Source organism: Schistocerca cancellata, chromosome 8, assembly GCF_023864275.1.
Source record: "Schistocerca cancellata isolate TAMUIC-IGC-003103 chromosome 8, iqSchCanc2.1, whole genome shotgun sequence".
NCBI lineage: Eukaryota > Metazoa > Arthropoda > Insecta > Orthoptera > Acrididae > Schistocerca > Schistocerca cancellata.
In genome coordinates, this window is record NC_064633.1 from 539,312,278 (window position 1) to 539,331,132 (window position 18,855).

Below are 18,855 nucleotides of genomic sequence, written 5' to 3' on the forward strand. Positions count from 1 at the left end.
ACTAAGCACTACGTCAACCTGGCACAGTCACTTTCTGCAACTGCACCAACTACCCTAGCATGCCTCCCTCCTCAACCCAAATTCCCATTCATACCTCAACCCACTTGGTATTCCCCCAAAACTCAAACAGCATTGCAGAAGCTCTCCAAATGTCTACATCTACATGGATATTCTGCAAATCACATTTAAGTGCCAGGCAGAGGGTTCATCGAACCACCTTCACAACTCTGTATTATTCCAATCTCGTACAGCACGCAGAAAGAATGAACACTTAATCTTTCCGTACGAGCTCTGATTTCCCTTACTTTATCGTGGCGATCGTTTCTCCCTATGTAGGTCGGTGTCAACAAAATATTTTTGCATTCAGATGAGAAAGTTGGTGATTGGAATTTCGTGAGAAGATCCCGTCGCAACGAAAAACGCCTTTCTTTTAATGACATCCAGCCCAAATCCTGTGTCATTTCAGTGACGCTCTCTCCCATATTTCACGATAATACAAGACATGCTGCCCTTCTTTGAACTTTTTTGATGTACTCTGTCAGTCCTATCTGGGAAGGAACCCACACCGTGCAGCAGTATTCTAAAAGAGGATGGACAAGCGTAGTGTAGGCAGTCTCCTCAGTAGATCTGTTACATTTTCTAAGTGTCCTGCCAATAAAGCACAGACTTTGGTTAGCCTTCCTCACAACATTTTCTGTGTGTTCCTACCAATTTAAGTTGTTCATAATTGTAATTCCTAGGTACTTAGTTGAATTTACGGCCCTTACATTTGACTAATTTAACATGTAACCAAAGTTTAACGAATTCCTTGTAGCACTCGTGTGGATGACCTCACACTTTTCGTTATTTAGGGTCAACTGCCAATTTTTGCACCCTTCAGATATTTTTTCTAAATCATTTTGCAGTTTGTTTTGATCTTCTGAGGCGATAAACGACAGTGTCGTCTGCAAACAACCTAAGACGGCTGCTCAGATTGTCTCCCAAATCGTTTATATTGATAAGGAACAGCAAAGGGCCTAAAACACTACCTTGGGGAACACCAGAAATCACTCCGGTTTTACTCGAAGACTTTCCATCAATTACCACGGACTGTGACTCTCTAACAAGGAGTCACAAATTCAGTCACATAACTGAGACGATGTTCCATGAGCACGTAATTTCACTAGAAGCCACTTGTGTGGTATAGTGTCAAAAGCCTTTTGTAAATCCAGAAATACAGAATCGATCTGAAATCCCTTGTCACTACCACTCTACAAACACTTCATGAGAATAAAGAACTAGTTGTGTTTCACGAGAACAATGTTTTCCAAACCCATGTTGACTGTGTGTCAATAGACCGTTTTCTTCGAGGTAATTCACAATGTTCGAACACAATATATGTTCCAGAATCCTGCTGCAAATCGACATTAATGATATGGGCCTGTAATTAAGTGGATTACTCCTATTACCTTTCCTGAATATCGGTGTGACCTGTGCAACTTTCCAGTCTTTGGGTACAGAACTTTTGTCAAGCGAACAGTTGTATATGATTGTCAAGTATGGAGCTAATGCATCAGCATACTCTGAAAGGAACCTAATTGGTATACAGTCTGTACCAGAAGACTTGCTTTTCTTAAGCGATTTAAGTTGCTTCACTACTCTGAGAATATTTACTTCTACGTTACTCATGTTGGCAGCTGTTCTTTATTCGAATTCTAGAATATTTACTTCGTCTTCTTTTTTGAAAGCATTTTGGAAGGCTGCGTTTAGTAACTCTGCTTTGGCAGCAATGTCTTTGATAGTATCTCCATTGCTATCGTGCAGAGACGGCATTGATTGTTTCTTGCCGCTAACATACTTCACACGAGACCAGAATCTCTTTGGATTTTCTCCCACGTTTCGAGACAAAGTATCGTTGTGAAAACTGTTATAAGCATCTTGCATTGAAGTCTGCAAAGTGAATAGGAATAGGAATTTGGACCGTGGAGGAAGACATGCTAAGGTAGTTCAGGCAGTTGTGCAAAGCAACTGTGCCAGAGTGGTGTAGTGAGTGGTCAGCACATCTACCTAGTGAGCAGGAGACCCGCCCTGGAGTCCTGGCCTTTGCACAAATTTTCATTCATCACTTCAGCTTGCATATCACAGATGTTTGAGACTTGAAAAGGTCTCTGAATCATATAGTTTCATTCCATCAATTATTTATTTATTTACAATATTGGCTGACTTTATTTATGTGAGATCAATGATGTGTTTAAATCCTTTTAATTAAACAAGTCTGTTCTAGGGTAAAAAAGAGCAGTGAGGCCATACACACAGAGCCAAACAAACCTCCTAGGGGAGCCTCAACACACACAGGGAAAGTCAACAATTATTTGTGATTGCTACTTGTGATGCAGCTCTTCAGGCTACTCTATCCTGTGCAAGCCTCTTCATCTCCGAGTAACTACTGCAACCTACATCCTTCTGAACCTGCATATTGTATTCAGGTCTTGGTCTCCCACTCGTTTCTCAGCCTCCACGCTTCCCTCCAATACTAAATTGGTATCCCTTGATGCTTCAGAACATGTCCTACCAATCAATACCTTCTTCTAGTCAAGTTGTGCCACAAATTCATCTTCTCCCCAATTCTATTCAGTACCCCCTGATTAGTTATGTGATCTACCCATCTAATCTTCAGCATTCTTCTGTAACATCACATTTCAAAAGCTTCTATTCTCTACTTGTCTGAACTGTTTATAAACAATTTTTCACTTCAATACATGGCTACAATCCATACAAATACTTTCAGGAAAGACTTCCTGACATTTAAATCTATACTCGATGTTAACAAAAATTTTTTTCTTGAAGAATTCTTTCCTTGTCATCATCAGTCTACATTTTATATCCTCTTTACTTCAACCATTATTAGTTATTTTGCTGCCCAAACAGCTAAAGTTATCTACTACTTTAAATGTCTCATTTCCTAATCTTATTCCCTCAGCATCACCTGATTTAATTTGACAACATTCCATTATCCTCATTTTGCTTTTGTTGATGTTCACTTTACATCCTTCTTTCAAGACACTGTCCATTCCATTCAACTGCTCTTCCAGGTCCTTTGCTGCCTCTGCCATAATTACAATGTCATCGGTAAACCTCAAGGGTTTTTTTTTCTTCTCCCTAGATTTTAATTCCAACTCCAAATTTTTCTTCTGTTACCTTTACCACTTGCTCAATACACAGACTGAATAAAATCTTGGATAGGCTACAGCCCTGTTTCAGTCCCTTCCCAACCACTGCTTCCCTTTCATGCCCCTCAACTCCTATAACTGCCATCTGGTTTCTGTACAAATTGTAAATAGCCTTTCGCTCCCTGTGTTTTACCCCTGCCACCTTCAGAATTTGAAAGGGAGTACCGTATTCCATTCAACATTGTCAAAAGCTTTCTCTATATCTACAAATGCTAGGAACATAGGTTTGCATTTCCTTAACCTATCTTCTAAGGTAAGTCGTAGGATGAGTATTACCTCGCTTGTTCGAATATTTCTACAGAATCCAAACTGATCTTCCCCAAGGTTGGCTTCTACCAGTTTTTCCATTTGTCTGTAAAGAATTCTTATTAGTATTTTGCAGCCGTGACTTATTAAACTGTTATTTGGTAATTTTCACACCTGTCAACATCTGCTTTCTTTGGGGTTGGAATTTTTTCTTCTTCTTGATGCCTGAGGGTATTTTGCCTGTCTCATACATCTTGCTCATCAGATGGAAGAGTTTTGTCATGGCTGGCTCTCCCAAGGCTATCAGTAGTCTAATGGAATGTTGTCTACTCCCGGGGCCCTGTTTTGACTTAGATCTTTCAGTGCTCTGTCAAGTTCTTCACGTAGTATCATATCTCCCATGTCATCTTCATTTATGTCCTCTTCCATTTCCATAGTATGCCCTCAAATACATCACCCTTGCATAGACACTCTATTTACCCCTTCCACCTTTCTGCTTCCCCCTCTTTGCCTAGGATTGGTTTTCCATCTGAGCTCTAGATATTCATACATGTGATTGTCTTTTCTCCAAAGGTCTTTTCAATTATCCTGTAGGCAGCATCTATCTTATCCATCTTACTCCTAGTGATATATGCTTCTACATCATTATGTGTGTCCTCTAGTCATTCCTACTTTGCCCCTTTGCATTTCCTGCCAATCTCATTTTTGAGACATTTATATTCATTTTCACCTGCTCCATTCTCCTTTCACCAATTAAATTCCGTATCACTTGTGTTACCAAAGGAAATCCACTAACCCTTGCCTTTTTACCTACTTGACCTGCAGCTGCTTTCACTGTTTCATCTCTCAAAGCTACCTATTCTTCTTCTATTGTAACCCTTTCCCCTGTTATTGTCAAATGTTCTCTAATGCTCCCTCTGAAACTCTGTACAACCTCTGGTTCTTTCAGTTTATCCAGGTCCCATCTCCTTAAATTCCAACCTTTTTGCAGTTTCTTCAGTTTTAATTGCAGTTCATGACCAATAAATTGTGGTCAGAGTCCACATCTGCCCTGAAAAGTCTTACAATTTAAGACCTGGTTTGCTAAATCTCTGTCTTACCATTATATAATCTATCCGGTGTCTCCAGGCCTCACCCACATATAAAACCTTCATTCAAGATGTTTAAACCACAGGTTAGGTATGATTAAGTTATGCTCTGTGCAAAATCCTACCAGGCAGTTTCCTCTTTCATTTCTTACCGTATTCACCTACTAATTTTCCTTCTCTTCCTTTTCCTACTATCGAATTCCAGTCCGCCATGACTATTAAATTTTTGTCTGCCTTAACAATCTGAATAATTTATTTCTTCAATCTCTTCATCATCTGTGGAGCTAGTTGGCATTTAAACTTTTACTAGTGTGGTAGGCATGGGCTTAGTGTCTAACTTCGCTACAAAAATGCTTTCACTACACTGTTCGTAGTTGCTTATCCGCGTTTCTATTTTTTGTTTATTCATTATTAAACCTAATTGCATTACCTGTATTTGATTTTTTTTATTTATAATCCTGTATTCACCTGACCAAAAGTTTTATTCCTCTTGCTATCGAACTTCACAATTCCAACTATATCTAACTTTAACCTATCCATTTCCCTTTGTAAATTTTCTAATCTACCTGCCCGATAAAGGGATCTAACATTCCATACACCAATCTGTAGAAGGACAGTTTTGTTTCTCATAATAATGGCGTCCTCCTGAGTAGTCCCCACCCGGAGATCCAAACGGGGGGACTATTTTACCTCCAGAATCTTTTACCCACAAGGATGCCACCATCATTTAACCGTACAGTAAAGCTGCATGCCCTCGGGAAAAATTACAACTGTAGTTTCCTCTGCTTTCAGCCGTTCACAGTACCAGCACAGCAATGCTGTTTTGGTTAATGTTACAAGGCCAGTTCAATCACCCATTCAGACTAGTGCCCCTGCAACTACTGAAAAGGCTGCTGCCCCTCTTCAAGAACCACATGTTTGTGTGGCCTCTCAACAGATACCCCTCCGCTGTGGTTGCACCTATGGTACAGCTATCTGTATCGCTGAGGTATGCAAGCCTCCCCACCAATGGCAAGGCCCATGGTTCATGGTTTTTATAAATACAAAACATACACAAATTGAATACTACAATTTGTTGCACAATTTAACATTTGCTGTGTCATACACAAAACAATATCTCACAGACCATACCTACTGTAAAAACTGAAATGGACTGACACTACATATGACACGGTGATGGGATTCAACTGACTTAATTTCTGATTCACGTATGATCCTATGACTCTCTGCAGTCCAATGACATGCACACATGAAACATGAGGATCATTTTAAAAGTAAATAATGGTTTTTTTTTCTCTAGATAGTTTTATTCACAACAATGAAAGACAATTTATTTTACAACATGCTTTTATAAGATCTGTGACCCTGCTGTTGAGGTGGGACAAGAACTGCATTGGTCATCACATCTATAAACATTCTTTACTTCTAGAACCATCATTTGTTAAAACCATATGAGACACTGCACAAAACCTCTGGAACCATAGAACAGCATCTCAAGGTAATGTGAGTGTTGTCCAAGCTTCCCGCTCAGTGACACAGATACAAATTACTGCCTCTGAGGTTAAGAACAAATTGATCAGTCTCATAGCTCAAACAAAGTTGAACAATCTAGTGTCAACAGAGGAAAAATATATGTAGCAGATACAGTGGATTATAGTACTAATCACTCCTGAGCACCTCAAGTTTTTTTACATACAAATAGACACTGGATGATGTATGCAGCCTCTCAGTACAGGTGCTTATTCCCAAAACGCAGCAAATGTTGATAACCCCAATGTTGAGTGCCATAAGGAAACAAACAAAAACTAACCCCCCCCCCCCCTTCTGAGAACAAATTCAGAGGCTAATCCTGTTACTACTAAAATAATTGCAAAAAAATTTAAGGTCCTACAAGAAGAGTTATTGAAGTGAGTCAGTGTTAAAATATGTTAACTGTACGTAGGCCCGTTTCAGAAAAAGGGGGGGGGGGGGGGGGGGGCAAAGAGTGGAGGGTCAAGCCCAGCTGTCATGGAGAGCCACAGGGAAAGGAGCCATATAGGGGAATACGCCATGTCTGGCACCTGCAGTGCCAGCATCATGAACTATGCTTCATGCTTCCACGAAAACAGAAGTCACAAACAGAAGTAAAAAATCACTTAAATGCTGTTTGTAAACGAAAGTGAAATCATTATATGTATTGACACATTTAGTACAGACCCCAACTAAGGCAATTACGTGCACTTCTCACAAGTGAAAGTAAACAGTACCAATTGCAGTGGTTAACACACCGTACTCTATTTCTGTAATGTGTAAAAAATTTCTTAAGGTTCTGTGATCACAAAAAGAAAAAAAAATAATAATATTGCGAATTGTTAAGCTAGGGATATACCTTTTCATTTCACTTTTGATACCATGTGAACTTCAACAGTTGAACTTTGCTAAATTATATGACATTGTACAGTGAGTACTAGAAACCTAAACACGGTTTTTTGCCTTGTCAGTTTACCATGCCATAAAGAAAAAAAAATAATTATTAATCTCAATATTGAACAACTTGACCAGAGAGGACGGACTCACTGTGGTGTTTCTGGGTGGCCAGGTTTCGCAGCGACAGAAGGAGCCGGGGGTGGGGCGGTTGGGGCAGATGGAGCAGGAGCAGGGGCAGGGGCAGGGGGCGGTGCCCCAGCCGAAGCCGGCACTTCCACAGACTTCCAGTCCTCTCCCTGAGCCACCATCAGAGCTATCAGCGTCCCCACCTTGACATCAGCTGTGTTCTCTGGAACCTGTAAAATAATTCGTACTTGTTATTTGATCCACAACAGTAAAAGGGTCTGTCACTGTTTAGAATTACAACACTGCCTCTACTTAATTACAACAATTCCAAGTTTAAGCTCACCTTTAGTCTAAAAAGTACATCTTCTTGCAATTTGCTCGTTGTTTCTCCTCTACAACGAATGCATACAAGCATATAGACTCAAATCATTTCTTGAAGTTGTGCTACTTAGATGTAAGGAAACAATTTACTTTTTCTAAAATTGTGCAGAATATACAACACTTTGAAAACACTGCACTGACCCAAAAGCTGGTGAGCATGTGAAACATACGGTTGCGATTTTCAAAAAGAAAACTGAGTCAGTTAGAAACAAAACATACTCAGTTTAATTAGGCTAGACACAAGTACAATTGATGATCATTTGCCAGCTAAATACACAAAGCTGGAACTGCAGTTCAGCAGCCTGACTATGGTGAGTGGTTGTGTCAGGTCCAGTGGGAGAGGGGAGAAAGGAGGTGGTTAGCCATGAGGGAGAGTTGGGGAAGGTGGCTGACAGTTCAGATGAGAGTAGGGATAGAAATGTGACACTGGCACCTGTTAATTTATAAGCACATGATGATGATGATGATGATGATGATATGGAGGAATCAAATGGAAGGATATGACACAACAGAGGAAACAGAGACTGCTGGGAAGGGCATGTGGGTGCAGGATTAGCGAAGTTAGGTTCCTGCAGCAGGGTAAAGGTGCATGAGGGGCTGGGACTAGTGGAGACTGAGAATTGTAAGACTATAGGAATGAAGGACATGTGGCAAAGACTACTCCCATATATGTAGCTCAAAAATGATGGTGTTGGGGAGTTAGGCTCCAGGTGGTACAGGTTGAGAAGCAGCCACTGAAACTGAGCATGTTATGTTCAGCAGTGTGTTCTGCCACTGGATGGTTTGGTCTGCTCTAACACACAGTCTGGCACTGGCTATTAATTCAGGCAGACAGCTGGTTGCTGCTCACGTCCACATAAAATGCTGTGCAGAAATTGCACCACAGCTGGTATATGACACAGCTGGTTTCACAGGTAGCACTGCCTCCAATAGGACAGGATAAGCTTGTGACAACACTGGAGTAGGATGTGCTGAGTCTTGCCCCTGGTCTTCATCAGAGATATGACCCATCCGGCAAGAGATTTGGAGCGGGTGTGACCTAAGAACACAGCCGTCTTACCCTATCCCAGAAGAGGAAGGACCATCTGTGAAAGCAACCATGTCGTGTTACCAGCTCTGCTGCCTCTCCCTTCCAAATTCCAATCCTGAGTATCAGCTGACCACTCGGTCAGCCACCCTCCTACAACCCACCCTCCCATTCTCTGCCTCCTTCCTCCATGCGAGACAAACTCTCTCTCTCTCTCTCTCTCTCTCTCTCTCTCTCTCTCTCTCTCTCTCTCTGTGTGTGTGTGTGTGTGTGTGTGTGTGTGTGTGTGTGTGTGTGTGTGTGTGTGTGTGTGTGTGTTGCATGTCCACATGCATATGTATGTGAACGTGAACTCTACCTTAAAAAAGGATTCATCCAAAAGCTGACAAGATTTCTTTCTTCTGTATTTCCCTGTAAGGAAGGAAGATTTAAGTTTAACACCCCATAAACAGCGCAGTCATTAGAGACTGAGAACAAGCTCGGATTACTGAAGGATGGGAAAAGAAACAGCTGTGCCCTTTGCCAAAGAAACCGTCCCGGCATTTTCCTGGAGCATTGAGGAAAATCACAGAAACCACAATCTGGATTGCTGGACGGGGATCTGAATCATTGTCCTCAACATCTATAGTTTTATTTAATTATAAATATAATTATAATAAATGAACCACAACAGCTTTACAAATCACTCACTTTAAAACAGCAGTGGCACTAGCCAGTGCTATGTCAAAAATTAAAAACTATATCACCCAGAATGAACTTTAATAGCTCTTAACAGAAACACCTAAAAATAAGCTAGCAGAGGAGAAGTGGGAATTGTTTACCAGGTGAAAGAGTGTAACAGCAAATGAAATGAGTTCCCACGCAGACTAGGCATTCTGTTTTATGGACACAAAGTGACCGTTTTATGGGTGCAAGCCTTGGCATCGACTTCATAAATGAATAAGATCAGCTGTTATCTCTGATCTATTTAGTTATACATTAAAAAGATGATACTGGCCTATTCATTACTTTCAGTCTCCCAGCACAGTGTATGACTAATGCCCAAGTATAATGAAGAGCAAGTGGCAGGGTGCATCTAATGGCCATTGTACACTGACCAGGCCTGCACAGCCTCTGATGGAAGATGTAATTCCTAAGAGGGCTTGAATAGTGTAATAAACCACTGTTGATACAGAACGTCATGTCATGTCTTTTTGCAATAAAAGTTGCCAGTCATTGAAGAGGGCTCAGGGTATGCACTTCTGTATCGTGTATGTCTTTAGTGAGCAAATGATTAAGTGGAGTTGAAAGTGTTTGCAAACACTTTATAAAGAAGAAGTATATATTATATACATGTAGACAAATTGTTGTGACTTGCCGATCTTTCAAAGTGCTGCCGCACAGTTACGCGCGTCCTCTACATAAGGCGCTGTCTGCCAACGATGCAGCAGCCGCGCCACCTAAGCGGCCAGCCAGCCAGTGGCAGCTAGACTTGGACTCAGTGCTGATTTGACTGTTACTGTGTACACATGTCTTACTTTGTCTACTTGATCTGTGACTTACATGTATTGTGTCGTCTCTGAAATATATGTGTTCAACTTGACGTTACAACAATTGGCGACGAGGATGGGATTTTTCTTTTCCATCATTGACTCACAGATTTCGATGGCTACTTTAGAGCAACTATTGCAAGGTCTCATCGAACAGCAAACGCTTCTCACAAATGCGATTCGTGATTTCGTCGCGGCATCCAATGCGGGGCGTCTCTCGTCGTTGTCTATACCTCCTTTTCCTCCTTACGACGAGACGGCGGAAGACTGGTCTGATTACGAAAAACGTCTTTGACAGCACTTCTTGGAATTTCATGTCGCAGACGAACAAACATGTAAGTCTCTGTTCCTTTCATGGATTTCACCTCAAATGTATCGGTTATTGGCACAATTGGTTCCTTTGAAAGATCCTGCGTCTTTGTCCTTTGCTGAAATGTGCTCACTTCTGTCCGTCTATTTTCAAAAGCAAACGCATGTGGTAGCCTCTCGTGTTGCCTTTTATCATTGTCAAAAACAACCGAATCAATCCTATCGTGCTTGGGCTGCTGAACTTCACGGCCTCAGTCAAAAGTGTCAATTTGCTACTGACGTTCACAAAGAATCCTACGCCGATTCCATGGTACGGGATGCTATTATCCGGTCGGCACCCGACAAAGAAGTTAGGCAACGTGCCCTTCAGTTGGCAAATCCAACTCTAGATGAAGCCCTATCCATCGTGGAGTCTTTTGAAATTTCTCGCACCGCTGGAGTGCAAATAGAGGCGTGGGGTGACGTCGGGGAAATACAACCTCTGTGCACTGTTGACGACACGTGCGGCATGTCCCCACTGGCCGACGTGGCCGCAGTACGCTCCCATGCGCAGCCTCGGCCTAACTGTAAACAACCCTCTAAGAAACTGCAGCAAAACCCCTGGCAACTTCCTTCATGTCCGCGGTGTTTTACGAAACATTCACAAGAGGATTGTCCCCAACGTTGGGCCGTGTGTCACAATTGTAAAATGAAGGGTCATGTGTCCTCCGTTTGCAAATCCAACCACATACATGATGTTCATGACCGTGACGCTGATTCTGTTTCTGTGTTGTCTGTCAATTGTACTTCTTCCCTTTCATGGAAGTTATTCCTCACTGTCCAAATACTTGGTCAGGATGTTCGCATGCAGGTGGATACTGGTTCTGCAGTCACTATCATCAATTCTCAGACGTATCTTCAGTTGTGTTCTCCAACCCAACCACCTGTCACTAGGCAATTACGGACGTACAATAAACAGAAGATTTCTCTCTTGGAACAATTTGATGCTGAGGTATCTTACAAATCTGTCGTTCGCACTGTTCCCATATTTGTGGTCGACCATAGTAACGTGTAGAATCTTTTTGGTTTCGAAGCCTTTCGCGTTTTTGGGTTCTCCATAGATGACTGTCAATATTGTCTCTGATGCTATTCCTTACGGTCACTTGGATTCCTTGTTGACGACATTTTTGTCCCTTTTTTCTCCTGGGTTAGGCCGTGCAAACGAATTTGAAGCTCATATCATGCTCAAACCTACTGCTTAGCCTAAGTTCTTTTGGGCTCGGCCCATTCCTGTGGCCCTTTGTGATCGGGTCAAACGGGAGCTGGATTGTCTCACTGCTTCATGGATCTTGCTTCCTGTCACTTCCAGTGAGTGGTCCTCTCCTGTCGTTGTCGTTGTTAAGCTCAATGGTGATATTTGTCTCTGTGGCGATTTCAAAGCCACTGTAAATGTTCAATGCCTCATCGACACTTACCCTATGCCCCGACCTGAAGAATTGTTCACTAAACTTGCTGGAGGCCAGTATTTTTCTAAAATTGACCTGTCAGAAGCTTATCATCAACTTCCTCTCGACGCTGCTTCCTGGCAGTTCCTGATCCTTAACACGCCTTTCGGCCTCTATCAATACCAACGATTGCCATTCGGGGTTGCCAGCGCCCCTGCTCTCTTTCAGCAATTCTTGGAACAATTATTGCTCCCTGTCTCTGGGTGTATCAATTACATGGAGGACATTGTTGTCAATGGCTACACCAGTGAAGAACATCTTCAGAATCTCCGCACACTTTTTCATGTCTTACAGACTGGCAGTCTTAAGTGTAACCTTCAGAAATCAAAATTTTTTCAGGCATCTACCACATACTTGGGGTTTCAACTCTCTCGGGATGGTATTCGTCTGCTTCAGCAAACTGTCACTGCGATCGATGCCCTTCCTCGCCCTACATCTGTTAAGGAACTGCAGGCCTTCTTGGGGAAAATAGCATACTATCACAGGTTTTTACCGTTGGCGGCTTCGGTGGCTCAGCCGCTGCATCGCCTGTTGCACAAAAACGTGCCCTTTCACTGGTCCGCGCCATGCGATGCAGCTTTCCAGAAATTGAAGACTATGCTGAAACAGGCACCATGCCTGGCTACTTATCGACCTGGCCAACATCTTGTTCTTGCCACAGACACCTCTCAATACGGGGTTGGTGCAGTCCTTGCGCACTGTTTTTCTCACTGTTCTGAACAACCCATTGCTTATGCCTCCAAAACGCTCACGGATGCCCAACGAAAATATTCTCAAATTGAAAAAGAAGCTTTGGCCATTATTTATGCTGTTCATAAGTTTGGTGTTTTTATTTATGGATCCAAATTTCATCTTGTTACGGACCACAAACCACTTGTTTCCTTGCTCCCTCCATCAACGTCGCTTTCCGACAAGGCTGCACACCGCCTCCAGCGTTGGGCTCTTTACTTGTCTTGTTTCAATTATGAGATTCATTTCCGGCCATCAGCTCAACATGCGAATGCTGATGCACTGTCTCGCCTTCCCATGGGTCCTGATCTGGCATTCGATAGGGACGAACTTTTGTGTTTCCACCTGGATGTCGCCGAGCAGCGGGTTGTGGACGGGTTCCCCACCACCGGGGACCGGCTGGCGGCTGCTACGGGTTCTGACCCTACCCTCTCCCGGGTTTTAAGCTGTATTCAGAAGGGTTGCCCAGATCGTCTGTCCGCTAAGACTTCCATTGCGGAACTACTACGCTTTGCGCTACCACCTCACAGCTAGGGATGGTGTTATCCTCCTTTCCAACGACAATCCTTCTCCGCTGGTTGTGGTACCTGCGTCTTTGCGTGCGTCGGTCTTGTGCCTCCTTCACCAAGGGCACTGGGGTGTCTCTTGCACAAAATCTCTGGCGCACCGTCTTGTGTACTGGCCTAGCATCGACTCTGAAATCGCACATATGGTCGCTGCCTGCGGCCCTTGTGCATCACAGGCCGCCGCCCCAAATTCATCTTTGTAACCGTGGCCTTCGCCTGAGAAGCCCTGGGGGCGTATTCATGCTGACTTCGCGGGACCTTTTTTAGGTACTTATTGGCTACTCGTAATTGACACCAACTCTAACTTTCCTTTCATTGTCCGTTGCACGTCGCCTACCACTGCGGCAACCACACATGCTCTAGCTCGCATTTTCTCTTTGGAAGACCTTCCCTCTACTCTTGGTACTGATAATGGTCCGCCGACACATCGCCCATGTCTCCTGTTATAACAACCGGACTTGCCGCAACGGGCAGATTGGTGCACGGGGCCCCAGCAGATTTGACCCCTATGTCTCCTGTCATCTCGACCCGTTATCATCGGGGACACTTCCGTCCATACGGAAAGCCTCCTCCTCGAGATTTTACGGCCAGTCAAACAACACCTATGGACGTTAGCAATCTACAGGCCACCTCCATCAAGACCAGTGCAAAAAATTCAAAGAGGGAAAAGTTTTGTGACTCGCCGATCTTTCAAAGTGCCGCCGCGCAGTTACGTGCGTCCTCTACATAAGGCGCTGTCTGCCAGCGATGCAGCAGCCGCACCACCTAAGCGGCCAGCCAGCCAGCGGCCGCTAGGCTTGAACTCAGTACTGATTTGACTGTTACCGTGTACACATGTCTTACTTTGTCTACTTGATCTGTGACTTACATGTATTGTGTCGTCTCTGAAATATGTGTGTTCAACTTGACGTTATAACATAAATATTGATTCCAAGTACCAGGTTTTTGCTGAATGTGAAGGTTAGCAAAAGCAAAGTGAGAGATTTGAGTGAGATTAATACTCAATACATGGTTGTAAAATAAAGTAGAAAAGTGGAAGAAACCAAAAGCAGTGTTCTATTAAGTAAAAAGCTATAAAAAGTGTAGGTTCTTCACACCAAAGGAATTTTATTATTATTATTATTATTATTATTATTATTGTGAGTGACTCCTGGGATGTTCAATTCTATTTTGACAAGTTATTATGTAATGCGTTGAGACCATATGTTGATGACATATACGGAGTAAAAACCAGTTATTATACCAACTGCATGACTGGAGGTTGAAAGTTGTTGTTGTTGTTGTGGTCTTCAGTCCTGAGACTGGTTTGATGCAGCTCTCCATGCTACTCTATCCTCTGCAAGCTTCTTCATCTCCCAATATGTACTGCAGCCTACTTCCTTCTGAATCTGTTTGTGTATTCATCTCTTGGTCTCGCTCTACGATTTTTATCCTCCACGCTGCCTTCCAATACTAAATTGGTGATCCCTTGATGCCTCAGAACATGTCCTACCAACCAGTCCCTTCTTCTTGCCAAGTTGTGCCACAAACTCCTCTTCTCCCCAATCCTATTCAATACTTCCTCATTAGTTACGTGATCTACCCATCTAATCTTCAGCATTCTTCTGTAGCACCACATTTCAAAGGCTTCTATTCTCTTCTTGTCCAAACTATTTATCGTCCATATTTCACTTCCATACATGGCTACACTCCATACAAATACTTTCAGAAACGACTTCCTGACACTTAAATCTATACTCGATGTTAACAAATTTCTCTTCTTCAGAAACGCTTTCCTTGCCATTCCAAGTCTACATTTTATATCTTCTCTACTTCAACCATCATCAGTTACTTTGCTACCCAAATAACAAAACTCCTTTACTTCTTTAAGCGTCTCATTTCCTAATCTAATTCCCTCAGCATCACCCGACTTAATTCGACTACATTCCATTATCCTCGTTTTGCTTTTGTTGATGTTCATCTTATATCCTCCCTTCAAGACACTGTCCATTCCGTTCAACTGCTCTTCCAAGTCCTTTGCTGTCTCTGACAGAATTACAATGTCATCGGCGAACCTTAAAGTTTTTATTTCTTCTCCATGGATTTTAATACCTACTGCAAATTTTTCTTTTGTTTCCTTTACTGCTTGCTCAATATACAGATTGAATAACATCAGGGAGAGGCTACAACCCAGTCTCACTCCCTTCCCAACCACTGCTTCCCTTTCGTGCCCCTTGACTCTCATAACTGCCATCTGGTTTCTGTACAAATTGTAAATAGCCTTTCGCTCCCTGTATTTTACCCCTGCCATCTTCAGAATTTGAAAGAGATTATTCCAGCCAATATTGTCAAAAGCTTTCTCCAAGTCTACAAATGCTAGAGACGTAGGTTTGCCTTTCCTTAATCTAGCTCCTAAGATAGGTCGTAGGGTCAGTATTGCCTCACGTGTTCCCATATTTCTACGGAATCCAAACTGATCTTCCCCGAGGTCTGCTTCTACCAGTTTTTCCATTCGTCTGTAAAGAATTCGCATTAATATTTTGCAGCCGTGACTTATTAAACTGACAGTTTGGTAATTTTCACATCTGTCAACGCCTGCTTTCTTTGGGATTGGAATTATTATATTCTTCTTGAAGTCTTGAGGGTATTTCGCCTGTCTCATACATTTTGCTCACCAGATGGTAGAGTTTTGTCAGGACTGGCTCTCCCAAGGCTGTAAGTAGTTCTAATGGAATGTTGTCTACTCCTGGGGCCTTGTTTCGACTTAGGTCTTTCAGTGCTCTGTCAAACTCTTCACGTAGTATTATATCTCCCATTTCATCTTCATCTACATCCTCTTCCATTTCCATAATATTGTCCTCAAGAACATCGCCCTTGTATAGTCCCTCTATATACTCCTTCCACCTTTCTGCTTTCCCTTCTTTGCTTAGAACTGGGTTTCCATCTGAGCTGTTGATATTCATACAAGTGGTTATCTTTTCTCCAAAGGTCTCTCTAATTTTCCTGTAGGCAGTATCTATCTTACCCCTAGTGAGATAAGCCTCTACATTCCTTACATTTGTCCTCTAGCCATCCCTGCTTAGCCATTTTGCACTTCCTGTCGATCTAATTTTTGAGACGTTGTATTCCTTTTTGCCTGCTTCATTTACTGCATTTTTATATTTTCTCCTTTCATCAATTAAATTCAGTATTTCTTCTGTCAGCCAAAGATTTCTACTAGCCCTCTTCTTTTTACCTACTTGATCCTCTGCTGCCTTCACCACTTCATCCCTCAAAGCTATCCATTCTTCTTCTACTGTATTTCTTTCTCCCATTCTTGTCAATTGTTCCTTTATGCTCTCCCTGAAACTCTGTACAACCTCAGGTTCTTTCAGTTTATCCAGGTCACATCTCCTTGAATTCCCACCTTTTTTGCAGTTTCTTCAGTTTTAATCTACAGTTCATAACCAATAGATTGTGGTCAGAGTCCACATCTGCCCCTGGAAATGTCATACAATTTCAAATCTTGTTCCTAAATCTCTGTCTTACCATTATATAATCTATCTGAACCCTTCTAGTATCTCCAGGGTTCTTCCATGTCTACAACCTCCTTTCATGATTCTTGAACCAAGTGTTAGCTATGATTAAGTTATGCTCTGTGTAAAATTCTACCAGGTGGCTTCCTCTTGCATTTCTTAGCCCCAATCCATATTCACCTACTATGTTTCCTTCTCTCCCTTTTCCTACTATTGAATTCCAGTCACCCATGACTATTAAATTTTTGTCTCCCTTCACTACCTGAATAATTTCTTTTATCTCATCATACATTTCATCAATTTCATCATCATCTGCAGAGCCAGTTGACATATAAACTTGTACTACTGTAGTAGGCATGGGCTTCGTGTCTATCTTGGCCACAATAATGCGTTCACTATGCTGTTTGTAGTAGCTTACCTGCACTTTTATTTTTTTATTCATTATTAAACCTACTCCTGCATTACCCCTATTTGGTTTTGTATTTATAACCCTGTATTCACCTGACCAAAAGTCTTGTTCCTCCTGCCACCGAACTTCACTAATTCCCACTATATCTAGCTTTAACCTATCCATTTCCCTTTTTAAATTTTCTAACCTTCCTGCCCGATTAAGGGATCTGACATTCCACGCTCCGATCCGTAGAATGCCAGTTTTCTTTCTCCTGATAACAACATCCTCTTGAGTAGTCCCCGCCCGGAGATCTGAATGGGAGACTATTTTACCTCCGGAATATTTTACCCAAGAGGACGCCATCATCATTTAATCATACAGTAAAGCTGCATGCCCTCGGGAAAAATTACGGCTGTAGTTTCCCCTTGCTTTCAGCCGTTCGCAGTACCAGCACAGCAAGGCCGTTTTGGTTAGTGTTACAAGGCCAGGTCAGTCAATCACCCAGACTGTTGCCCCTGCAACTACTGAAAAGGCTGCTGCCCCTCTTCAAGAACCACATGTTTGTCTGGCCTCTCAACAGATACCCCTCCGCTGTGGTTGCGCCTATGGTACAGCTATCTGTATCGCTGAGGTATGCAAGCCTCCCCACCAATGGCAAGGCCCATGGTTCATGGTTTTTATAAATACAAAACATACACAAATTGAATACTACAATTTGTTGCACAATTTAACATTTGCTGTGTCATACTCAAAACAATATCTCACAGGCCATACCTACTGTAAGACTAGAAGAAGGTATACATTGATAAGATACATCCAGAGATAGCAGGGAACAGTTAATTTGGTAATGGAGGGAAGTTTGGGGGTAAACATTGTAGAGGGAGACCAAAGCTTGAACACAGTAAGGAAGTTAAAGTAGGATTGCAGTAAGCATGCAGGGGTGAAAAGCGTTGCACAACACAGTCTAGCACGGACAACTGCATAAAATCTGTCTTTGGGCGATAATAACAAAAACAACCACCATCACAACAACAACTATGAACAGCTGAGAATCAAAGTAATAAAGTACTCTAAAAACATAAAGCATCTTGGGAACTAACTGACAAACAATGTAAAACACAGAACCATTAAGTATTAAACATGATGGTAACGCAATGGAAAAAAAAAAAGAAAAAAAAAAAACACACACACACACACACACACACACACACACACACACACACAGGCACAGGCAGGCGCCCATGAGCATACGCCCACACACACATCCCCTGCATGCACATCCTCTTCCCCAAAGTCTCCCCTTTCATCTGTCCTGCCATCCCGCACCAATCCCTTAACCTATGTCACTGTGTACCACAAACTCACCAGTTCCAATGCCTGTGTGCCACATTTCTACCCTGTGCACCTACTGCCCCCCCCCCCTTTCCCATGTTCCTATCTCGCTCACCTGCTGTCTCCCTCTGAGCAATCAGCCACTCTTCCCAACATACCACGCCGCTCCTTGCCTCTTTTCTCCCCTCAACCACTCCTCCCGAGACTGCACATCACCACACTGTACTAGCCAAATGCGTCAGTGTACGTGTGTGTGTGTGTGTGTGTGTGTGTGTGTGTGTGTGTGTGTGTGTGTGTGTGTTAGCACACGTGCGTGCGCATGTGTGTGTGTGTGTGTGTGTGTGTGTGTGTGTGTGTGTGTACGCGTACGCGTGCACATCCCCTCTAGCTCGACAAAGAATTCATCCAAAAGTTAGCAATGTTTTCAGTCTTCCCTGTGTGCCTGTCGGTGATTCAATGTTTCCACTACCTTGTGAGGTGTTGCCTTTACTCCAAAATTGTTTATATTCTGCCAGAACTTTCTGTACCTCACTGATGA

At 42.6% G+C, this 18,855-nt stretch overlaps 1 protein-coding gene across 1 annotated transcript in view; it reads right to left on the minus strand.

Annotated features, from left to right (window-relative positions):
• The window catches only part of LOC126095108 (pyruvate dehydrogenase protein X component, mitochondrial-like), a 122,027-nt gene that overhangs the window by 89,024 nt on the left and 14,148 nt on the right, over nucleotides 1–18,855 (minus strand). Inside the window, exon 3 of the mRNA XM_049909817.1 lies at nucleotides 7,100–7,305. Coding sequence (XP_049765774.1) covers nucleotides 7,100–7,305 — 206 coding nt within the window. The remainder of the gene's footprint in view (nucleotides 1–7,099; nucleotides 7,306–18,855) is intronic.